The sequence below is a fragment of the Schistocerca cancellata genome, chromosome 2, assembly GCF_023864275.1.
Source record: "Schistocerca cancellata isolate TAMUIC-IGC-003103 chromosome 2, iqSchCanc2.1, whole genome shotgun sequence".
Taxonomy (NCBI): domain Eukaryota; kingdom Metazoa; phylum Arthropoda; class Insecta; order Orthoptera; family Acrididae; genus Schistocerca; species Schistocerca cancellata.
Window position 1 is genome coordinate 420,949,663 of NC_064627.1, and position 12,160 is coordinate 420,961,822.

The 12,160-nt window shown below is 38.2% G+C and overlaps 1 protein-coding gene across 1 annotated transcript in view; it reads right to left on the reverse strand.

Annotated features, from left to right (window-relative positions):
* The window catches only part of LOC126154543 (serine protease nudel-like), a 191,535-nt gene that overhangs the window by 46,565 nt on the left and 132,810 nt on the right, over positions 1–12,160 (reverse strand). Inside the window, exon 10 of the mRNA XM_049916151.1 lies at positions 2,973–3,142. Coding sequence (XP_049772108.1) covers positions 2,973–3,142 — 170 coding nt within the window. The remainder of the gene's footprint in view (positions 1–2,972; positions 3,143–12,160) is intronic.

Here is a 12,160-nt window from a genome sequence, read left to right on the forward strand (position 1 = left end):
ATGGATACTTATCACATTAATGCTAACAGATTCACTTTTGTTTCACTGCGTTCCTTTAATGAAAGCACTGAATTTTTTATGCTTTGTGTCATAGCCACCAAGGAATTCACCAACATACAGTACAAGAGAGTCTTACAGAGTAATGAACTAAATTTGCTTTGAGATAAAGATTAGAGCAGAAAAAGAATTACACTAGCAGATATGGATACAATGCTGTGGAATTTCCGTGACTTCCAATTTAAAGATATCAATGGATGTAGATATACAGCAAGTAATTCAGCCATAATGTTCGTATCCAACAGAGCTGAAGCAATAGATAATGATCATAGTTACAGAAAGAGAAAGATTTAATAAAGTGAAACAGGCTTAGCTAAATCAAGTGTTGCATAAGATAGATTGTTCCTGGTGAAAATGATATTGGATGACACATAATAACAAAAAGCAAACTTACTGATTCAGTTACACAGTTCCCATAGGATGTTGAATGGCTCAAAGAATGCACTAATACAGAGAAGGAGCTATTATAAACTTTCCTGTGGATTGTATTAACCAGTAAAATCGTTATAGTAGTATGCAGGTAAAAAGGCAGGTGGTGAAGCTATATGTAGTGGCAAGGAGTAATATGTCACATGATGTTCCAGCCAGTACCGTCATACTGCCATGTCTGTCTGTAGCATGCACTTCTTGGTGTGCTTAGAACATTTAGCGCTGACTTTCATGTTAGTTTAGGTGTGGTGTGTGTACTTAACCAATGTAAAGTTCATTATAAGTGCCACAAAGTGGACTTGATGAGTATTACGTTAAGAAGTGTCAGTGAAAGTTTTTTGAGCATGTAAATTTTTCTAGGAAAATCAGAAGCTGAAACACTGGTCTGATGTGGTGCTCATCCTAGCATTGTCAGTTACATGCATAGACATCAACTGGAGTATGAGGGAAGAGATAACGATGGAGAACACACTGACGATGGCAAAAAGTATGCTCCAGCCTATTTTGTGCAGAACAGATCATGCTCTGTGCAGAACAGATCATGCAGCCACTTTCACACTTGCACATCACTATAGTAACAATCTTGATGTGAATCAGGAAAGAAAGCTGTTACTTTACCCATTACAAAGCCCAATCTGTAAGTGGTAGGGAGTATCAGTTCACAGTCCAGAACTGCCTACATATTAAACAAATGTCATGTTTAGAGAGACTTTTGCAGTGGAAGACTGGTTTAATTAATTTATATTTTATTTTTAATTTTCAGATTGAATACATTGTGTTCAGATAGGGTCTGTTTTACATAACATTATCATCAAATGAGAATTCAATTAAAATCCTCTGTGACTGTTTATGTGCCTGACATTTTGTAGTTTCATAAAGTAATGATTTTCCTAATAATTAAGAAATGTTTCAGAATAGTTTTAAGTATATATAATGCATGTGTGTGTGTGCGTGTGTGTGTGTGTGTGTGTGTGTGTGTGGTGATGCCTCCAAATTTTTTATGTGAAAATGCTTAAAGCTTTATAAATCAAACAAATTTTATTAATATTTTACATCTTCTTCTTCATATCTACATATTTATTTGTTAACATACAGTAGTGATGAACAAATTTCTTCCAACAAGTGACCAGTTTGTTGATACCATCACTGTAAAATGTTTAGCTTTGTTGATGTAGCCACAATCTCAGTTCTGCTTGGACCATTTCATCACTATCAAAGTGAAGTCCCCAAAGGTGTTCTTTAAGTTTTGGAAACAGACGAGAATCAGATAGGGCCAAGTTGAGACTGTATGGAGGATAATCGAAGAAAGTGAACCCAAGGCATCGGATTGCTGCAGACGTTGCAGTGCTCTTGCTTGCTCTGGCATTATTATGCTGAAGGAAAGGATTCTCTGTCTTATCTGATGATTTTCTCTGATGAGTTCATTAACCTGGTTATTATCGGTCTCGTCCGTTGCCATACACAGTCATCCACTCCAAGCCCTGTCACACATGTTGAGGTTAGCATGAATAACTCAATGTCACACATTACTAATGTACACAAATTTCATTCTTCTATGGATATCAACTGGAGACACATTTTCTGTGGTTAGAAACTCAATTTCAGCATGCTGTTTCTCAAGTACTGACATTGCTGTGTTATACACTGCCATGTTACCCGCTATAATTTGGAGTGTTTTAAAAGCAGATGGATGAAACTTGCATCAGTGAAGTGGGAAAGTTGACCAAGTAATTTTCTTGACATGTAATATCTAAACCAATATTGAGCACAGAATGAAAAATACAGTGGCATTACTTTTCAGCAGGCCCTTTCATTAGTGGTAGCAATTTTAGAAGTGTCAGCACCAGCAGTTATTGTAGAGACACTTGTATTTGAATTTGCTGTTGTTGTCATTACCATTGTTGTTTACTATTGTCATTGTTGTTCTTATTTTCATTTTTGTTGTTGTCTTCAGTTCAAAGGCTGATTTCACGCAGCCCTTCACGCTAGTCTATCTAATGCCAGTAACTTCATCTCTGCATACGCACTGCAAACTATGTCATTTGAACCTGCTTACTGTAATGAGACCTGGTTGCCCTCTACTGCTTGATGCATTGAACACAACATACAAATTCTTTTATTTGAGTTGTGATTTTTTTCTCCTTTATTCAATACCGCATCGTTAGTTATCCAATCAATCCATCTAATCTTCAGCATTCTAATTTGGTTGTTTTTACGAAGTCAAAAATAAAAGTTTTTATGTCTACTTCATTACTACAGCTTACAAACTGGCAGCTCATGTACTTCACTATTAATCTTTTGGTTGCAGATGATGTATTTTACTTTCTTTGATATGATCTATATTTTAGCAGATTTGAAGCACAAGTGACTTGTGTAATATGGACACTATAATAAACTTAGCATTCAGACATCTTGAATGTGAGCAGTATGTGAATGTTTACATAACATAATACACATCATGATTAATTATTAACTTTTTTTCATACCACAGTCTTCCTCATCACTACCATCTTCACAGTCAACAAAGCCATCACAGAGAACCTTTGGATGATTGTGAAGAAGTCTCTCTTTGCAAGAACAATCTGTTTCATCACTGGCGTCTTCACACTGAGGCCATCCATCACATCGAGCTGATGCAGGCACCTTCTGTTGCAGCCTGAAATAATTAGAGTTAAATACAATGATTTTTCCATACAGAGATGCATGCAGCCACATTGTGAAATATAGCTTCAGAATGACCATATACAACAGGCTACATAAACAGGATTTTGTTCTCACTGACATATTGATGAAATATGAAACCTAGTACCAATGTTCACAAATCACTCTATTTGTGTAGCAATCAGCCTTAATGCAAGCCATTCTTTGCCATTTTAAATGGTTCATGTGAGAATACACTAGTTTTTGTAAACTAAAGTAAAATGCTTGAAAATGGCGACAGTTGGAGTTTTCTTTATAATAGTCAGTGAACCAAGGAGTCTTTTCTGAAGGACTGAAATATGCAATACACCAATATATAAAAGCAGAGATAAGTAATTGACCTCTAATTATAGGCTGTTTCCGATTTTTTTTTAGAGAATAGCTCACAACAGAACACTGAAGCATCTTTCTGAGAATGATCTTTTAACAATAGCCCAATTTGGCTTCAGTAAAGGCTTCTCTATTAAGAAAGCAAAAAATGAACTTGCAAACGAAGTTCTGGTAGAACTAAACAGCAAAAATTAGCATGTTGGCATTTTATGTGGCCTTGCTAAGAATATGTATAGAACATACAATTCTGCTATGGAAACCAAAATGGTATGACATCAACAACCTTTCTCTTGCATGACTGGAGTCATATCTTAACAATAGAAAACAGAAGGTCACATTAGCAAATGATACAACATGAATAAGATTAAATTCAGACCAAGGAAATATTAAACACAGTGCACTGCAAGTTTCAATGTTTGGCCCAATCCTGTTCTTGGCCTACATAAATGGTTTACTGGGAACACTGGAGGACTTTTAAAAAACTATAAAGTTGGCTGATGACACAAGTATATTGATGAAAAGCCCAAACACATCCATCTACCAGACACAACTAGGGTAATAATAGAATAGGCACACACTTGGTTCACAGCCAACAGTTTCATATTATTACAAGGGAGACAGGGCAACCAAAAGTACAGGATGATGGCATTACCATCAAAGCGAATGGAAACTTGACAAACAACGAACCAGAAGTTGAAAACATTTTGAATAATCATTTTTTAAATGTTGTAGAGAAAATAGGATCTAAATGTTCATTAGAAGAAGCAAGGCAATTAATGAAAGAGGCCTTACCCACACCATTTGATAAACTGATATTCCACCCACCTCTCCTTCTGAAATTAGCAAGATAATAAACTCCCTCAAGAATAAAAGCTCACATGGAATTGATAGCATTTCCAGCAGGATAATAAAAGCTTGTTCCCAAGAAATACCGTATTTACTCGAATCTAAGCCGCACTTTTTTTCCGGTTTTTGTAATCCGAAAAACCGCCTGCGGCTTAGAATCGAGTGCAAAGCAAGCGGAAGTTCTGAAAAATGTTGGTAGGTGCCGCCACAACTAACTTCTGCCATCGAATATATGTAGCGCTACACAGGCATGCTCTGTAGGCACAAAGATAAATACTGGCGCCAAAACCTCTGCGTCAGTAAATAAATTTAAAAAAAAGGTGGAAGACGAGCTTTTTTTCTTCGCCCCGAGTTTAGACCACTGCATTTTCATTCATTATCGAATGAAGTAAATACAAATTCCGTATTGTTCATCTTCGAATGTAGTAGAAGTTCAATGCACTACGAAAATCCGACTGGCAAGACTGGGATGTTTTTCAATATGGCCAACTCTACGTTCTGAATTTTTTTCTAACTGTGAGAAGAGATGGTTGCTAATAGTAACCTGATGAAATGTGAATCACAAGCAGTATTCTCTTCACCATTCACCATAAGAATAATACGAATATAAACATTTTGCCATGTATTCTTCCGTGTTTGTTGCTATCTCATTTAAATCCTGTCTGCCTAATAAACTACGAAACTAGAGTGAGACAACAGCAAACGCGGAAGAATATACTTATCGTGTCATGTTGATATTCGTATTATTCTTATGCCTAATAGTGATACAGTCAGATATGAAGCATGGCAACTGACTAGATTTTTAAATCTAAGATGACTCTAATTTCTGTGCAGAATTTGATGTACTAAAGAAGCGGCCACAAAGATTTTCAAACGGAGAAAAATTTTCGCCTAACTCTCGTTCAGAACGTGTTCTATCATACGCAGCCTATTATTTGGTTCTTGTTGATCATTCTCAAAGAAAGCAGCAGTGTAAGTAACAACAAATAGCAGTCTCTTGACATTGCTTCGCTAATGAGACGATTCGCTTCTTTTTAGTTGTAAGCGGCGCTAGCGCGCACAAAAGCAAGCCATGCCGCGAGCGGTGACAGGCCATAAACACGCACTATCAGAATGCGACAAACAATGCATGACACAGTACAGTGATGCATTTTCAACTTAGAGTGACATAAACACCTATAACAGAGAAAACGGCACTTATCAGATCAAAGCAAAATAAGCAATCGATTCAAACCAGACGAAGCACGTGAAAAAGGAAGGGTACCCGTATAAATACGGACGGAGTGCCTGACGCATAGCAATGGCTACCTGGTAAAGCTTAACTGCTAAGCTTACGACTCGAACCAAACTACTGTAGCTGTATCGTCATTCATTCGACCTAAATTGTGTCTCATATTACAATGGACCAACTTTGTTTCGATTTGGAGGTGCGGCCTAAAACTTTTCTCTCCCATTGAATTTTGAGTCTCAAATTTCAGGTGCGGCTTAGATTCGGGAAATCTTTTTTTCCTTTATTTCGAGTCTCATTTTTCAGGTGCGGCTTAGATTCGAGTGCGGCTTAGATTCGCGTAAATACGGTAAGTGGGATTCTTAGCCACATATGTAACAGCTCTCAGAAGCAGGGTATTTTCCTAGATAGACTGAAGTATGTCATTGTTAAACCACTGCATAAAAAAGGGGATATGTCTGATGTCAACAATTACCACCCAATCTCTCTTCTGACTGCCTAATCCAAAATTCTTGAAAAAGTAATGTATTGTAGAGTAGCTTCACACCTTTGTAAAAATTAAGTTTTAACAAAATGTCAGTTTGGTTTCCAGAAGAGTTTTTCAGCGGAAAATGCTATATATACTTTCACTAATGAAATATCAAATGCTCTGAGTAACTGGAAGTCACCCATTGGGATTTTTTATGATCTCTCAAAGGATTTTGATTGTGTAAATCATGGAATACTTCTAGATAAGCTCAAGTACTGTGGTATGAATGGGACAGTGCTCCAATGGTTTAAATCATACCTAACTGGAAGAGTGCAGAAAGTTGAAATAAGCAGTTCACATTATATGCAAAAAACTGGTGATTTCTCAAATGGGGTGCCACAAGGTTTGGTCTTGGGTCCTCTGCTGTTCTTAATATATATTAATGACTTTACATTCTTTATTCATGAAGATGCAAAGCTGGTACTTTTCGGTGATGATACAAGTATAGCGATCACACCCAACAGACAAGAACTAACTGGTGAAATTGTAAACGATGTTTTTCAGAAAATCATTAAGTGGTGCTCTGCAAATGGGCTTTCATTAAACAAAACACAGTATATACAGTTCCACACAGTAAATGGAATGACACCATTAAGAAATATAGACTTTGATCAGAAATCGGTAGCTAAGGTAGAATATTCAAAATTTCTAGGTGTATGCATTGATGAGGGGTTGAACTGGAAAAAACACGCTGAGGATCTGCTGAAACGTTTGAGTTCAACTACTTATGCTATTAGGGTCATTGCAAATCTCAGTAAATTAGCTTACCACGCCTATTTTCATTCTCTGCTTTCGTACGGCATCATGTCCTGGGGTAACTCATCACTGAGTAAAAGAGTGTTCATTGCACAAAAGCATGTAATCAGAATAATTGCTGGAGCTCATCCAAGATCATCCTACAGACACTTATTTAAAGAGCTAGAGATCTTCACTGTAGCCCCACAATATATATATTCACTTATGAAATTTGTTATTAACAATCTGAACAAATTCAAAAGTAATAACAGTGTACATGGCTACAACACTAGGAGAAAGGATGATCTTCACTACTCAAGGTTAAATCTAACTTTGGCCCAGAAGTGGGTAAATTATGCTGCCACAAAAGTCTTTGGTCACTTACCTAATAGCATCAAAAGTCTGATAGATAGCCATATAGCATTTAAAAGGAAATTAAAAGAATTTCTTAATGGCAACTCCTTCTACTCATTAGATGAATTTTTGGATATAGTAAGTGGGTAATTTCCTCAAAATTCACACACAAAAAAAAATTAAATGTCATGTAATATTTTGTGTAATGTAATATCTTGTATAGACACCTTTTATTAACCTGACACGTTCCACATCATTACAACGTGTCGTATTCATGATCTATGGAACAAGTACTAATCTAATCTAATACTTAATCTTGCAAAAACGTTTATTGTGCAATTCATAACATATGAAAATGACATACAGGTATCTGAAGTAGAGATAAGTGGGCATACAGTGGATGAGGCTCCATATGTAAAGTTGGTGAGAATCCAGATGGATAATGAACTGAGGTGGCACCAGCATATGGATAAGTTAACCAGAAAGCTCAGTTCCACCTCCTTTGCACTAAGAAATCTCTCTGACTGTGTTGACCATCAGTGTAGCTTACTTTCACTCAGTTCTGTCCTGTGATATAGCATTCTGTTGCACTGTAGCTGAGGTGAAAAACATGTATACTTTGCAGAAATGTGCAATAAGATTATTGTGCAAAGTTGATAACTGAACATCTTGCAAAAGCCTCTTCAGGGGCTTAGGGATTCTTAAATTTACATGCCAATACATATGCTCCCTAGTGGTATTTGTTTTTACTAACAAGGGTGAATCTAGAATTAACTTATCAATTCACAGTCACAATACTAAAAGTAGAAATATTTTCGATATAGACTATGAATCTCTCTCTAGGGCTCAAAAATGCATTTTATATTTTGGTACCAAAGACTGTAACAGGTTGCTAATGGACATCAGCAAGGAAATTGAAAATCTCAAAATACTGAAACAAAAAGTAAAAGAATATCTCATCAGCCATACCTTCTACATGTATATATACTGCAGGGGTACAGTTTCATTGAGAAAATCGGAGCTGAGTGTAATAACTTTGTTTTGTTTTTGTTTGATTGTGAGATCATGGCAAGTCAGTATATTTTGTCAGGGGTTGAGCTGTCCTTATAATTTCAGCATGTGGCAGGCGAATGCAGATAGCATTTTGAGAAAGAGTGGATATAAGTGTTAGACTTTGACCTATAGTATTGATCTCGCTACACATCGTTGTTTGGTTCTGGATTTTCTACATATTAGGTTTTGATCTTGGCTTACTCTCTGGACTTGTTGCTCTGCCATATCATTATATTGTTTGTCCTTCTCTGTTGTCTTTCTGTTTACTTTTGGTGACTCATTGTCAATGCTCTTGGCAGTTATCCAGCATCTGGAGTTTTGTGAAATATTTCTGGTCTTGTCAGACTCCGGTCATTATAATGAGTCTATTTAGGACCTAGGTTTTGTGGAGTGGTAAGAGTGAGTTTCTGAGGCTGTGGCAAATGTAGTATGGGCTGTGGCAAATGTAGTATGTCTGCAAGGCAGGGTTTGGCATCTATGAAGGATGTGGGAGAGGTTTGATGGAGGCTGTTGTAGTGGTGGTGGATAATAGTAGTTCAAGGGGGGAGCAGTAATAGTCCAAGGTGAGAGTATGAGGTGGTGATATGCTTGCTGCTCTTATTGATGGAAGGCAAGGGTTTCGCTGTGAGAGATGGGATGCAGGCATTCACTATTCTGTTAGTGTTTTTGAGACTATCACATTGCCATGAAAGCTAACAGAGTGATGCAGGTAATATGGGTGTCACCAGCAAGAGATGTGGCTCAATGTTTAGTGTAATCTGTGAACCAAGGGTAATGATTCAGGAGGTGAAGCTAAGTTTAGTTATTATTTTAGTGTGTTGGAGTAGCAATGAGCAGCCACTTATGTGACAATAGTTAATTTATAGTAAGAAGTAATATAGTAGTGATATGGTTAAGTTTTCTTGTAATTTGATTTTGCTTTATGCAGAGCAAAGGATAGGGTTCAGTATTTAAGCATGTAAGGTAGTGAGAACTGTTGGAATAGTGGCATGTTTAGGTATTTCTTTTCACTTATGTTTGTGTAATTGATAAGAGGTAATCATTACATAGCCAGTAGCACAGGGAGCAGGATATACAATACTGCAAGGGGCTACCACAGAGGAGATATCTGAGATAGTGTGAGAATGGACAATACAAAGCTGTCTAAGAGATGGAAAGCAATTCAGGGTAATGAGAAGAAAATAGCTTGTAACAAATCTCCGGGGTACAGGGAGAAGATGTGGAGAGAGTATGTGAGTGGTTGATCAAAAACAGGCTTCAAGATGTGAGGAATATGTTGCTTATGTAGGGAAAGAAAGGAAACAGAAAGGAGAGAGAAAGAGAAAGACGAAAGGGAGAGGAGCAGGCTCATAGGTAGTTTACCTGTTGCTGCAGGATGTCCAACTACCATTAATGTAGTTGAACCTGTCAATCCTGGGAAGATTAAATTCATTGTAGATATATCAGAATACAAGTTCTTGAGAATTTGAGGAAGGCATAGAATAATGAAGATGCTGAAGTTAAGAAGAGTAACGAGAGGTGCCATCTCAAATATCAATTGGAATTGTGTAGACAGAGGTAGCAGGAATAAGTGTGCGCTGTACCGATGTGATTAAGTGTGGGGATAGCAACACGGATCATTGAAGTGCAATAGTATCAGCCCAACTGTGAGATAATGTATGTTGTGTTGAGACCAGAGTGCCTGTGCCAGACATGCAGGGAAGTTCTTGTACTAATGATTTTTGCACCATGATACTGCAGACAGTTTTGATGTTTTAGATGCTTCAGGGAATGCACAAGAAGTTGTTGATAGTTAGGTTACAAATGTTTTGACAGTAGTGGTATAGGCATGTATATTCCCTCGGAAGCATGGTGAAGTGCTTAATCAAGCTAACAGGTCTGAATTTTTTGAAGAGTGTATCCCATAGGTTCAGAATGCAGCATGAGCACAAATACTGGGTCACAGCCTTGGAGGACAAGCCACAGATGTGCACGGTGAGCTGTTTACAGTAGAGCCACATTCTGATGTATGCCACATATATGGAGTAGGTGAAGGGTACAGCACAAGCTTAAAAGTAAACATTCTGACTGAACATCATGCCAAAGTTAAACTTCAGTGGTTGAAAGCTGTAGAGCTGCCATGAATTGTATCTGTTTACAAGGCAAACCAGCTAAACCATGGACAAACACACTGTGGTGTAATTCATATGGTAAAGTGCCACCAGGCATATTGTTGTTTTGGGAAGGGGTGGGAGTAGGGAAGGTGTGAGTACCAGAAAATAAAGCTTTTCAAGGGGAATACAGCTTGAAATGAGTGTTACAGAGGGAGGGGAGGGGGAGGGGGGGATTATGTGGGACTACTTGTTGGAATGTTGTGAATGGTGGTGGAATACTTGATTTTCAATATGTTTGCTGGAAGAGCATAGGGAGACCTGTTGTCACAAGGATAAAGTTGTTCCAAAACAAGAGGTTAAAAACCACAGGATAAATAGATGAGATGACAAGCATAAGAGTTTAATGGAGCCAGATCCTGTTGTCTTGAAGCTGATCTGGTATGGATAATTTATTAAGAAGGACTGAGGGTTATTTTAGTTTGTAAGTGTCAAATTGAGAGTTATAAGTTGTGTATGCATAAGCATGGCAAGAGATCTAGCAGTGAAATATGTTTCATAGTATTTGAGATAATTAGCAGTTTAAGGAACCCTTGAGAGATGCTATGAGATTAAGTAATACAAGGAGAGGTTCCAAAGTGACGATAGCCATATTAAGTGTACGAGGAATATTGTCTTATAAATATCAGAGGAAAATAATTTGTAGAATGTGAGGAAGATGGAAATCAACCATAAAGTTGAATGTAGAAAGTGTATAGCATTTAAGAATTGCCAGTCTAGTAGCGAAACCTATTGAGACGGAGTTTACAGTAAGATGTTGTGAGAAAGCCACCATGAAGTATTGCAGTAGCAACTGTAGGCTGGTGAAATGTGAGTGAAAGTAACACTTTCACAAAAGAATTTCAGGATGGGCTAGCTGTACTCAGTGGAAACTTGCACCATACAGCAGTAATAACCAAAGTGGGCAGGGCAGTGTTACCACACCAGCACAAGACACTTGTTGTGAGCTACGTGACCAGGGGCAGGACAGTAAAGCAACAAAGGTGCCTCCACGCCATATAAATTACTATGAATTTTGAGGCAGATTCATTCAGAGTCCAGCAGCACTACATTGATCCCAGGTCCATGGCAGATGGTGAGACAACATGGTGCCTTCAGTCACTGCAATGAGTTTGTGGGTGAGTTGCACCAGCTGCTGCATGCACTGAGTCTCCTTGTGGGACATAGTGCCACAGCAATTCTGACATGCTGTCAGAGGGCAGCAGGTCTTGTCCCAAGCATGGAATGGCAGTGTTTACTGGCACCCATGGTGGACGTGTGTGGGGCTAGAGTCATCAACTATGCGAGCATCTCCTTTCCAGGGCAGAAGCAGTCACTGTGTCATGTTGGCCAGGGTTACCAGAGTGAGGCATGTATGCTTCACATTACTAATGATGTGATGAGTACGTTAAGTTGAATAAAGCATTTCTCTCAGTCATCGTTGTGTCTCTGAGCCCACTGGCCTGTCACCAAGACCACACACCCTGCTGCATGCTGTCTGCATTCTAAACCTGATAGGCTGGCATGACAGGTGTGTTTCCACAGACAGCACTGCAATGGTGACAGCAGCACTCACTCATTATAGGAGTGCTGACTAGTGGCCATCTTATGCCTTCCAGTGGACTTTCAAACACTCTGGACTGTGATACCACAACACAATCATGAACCTGTCAGTGTGAAGCCTCAGTCCCATAGAAGAATCAATCCTTTCCAAAGGCCTTACCTACTGCCACACTCAAATTCAGTTATGCTTGGCTTGTTAAAGACCTC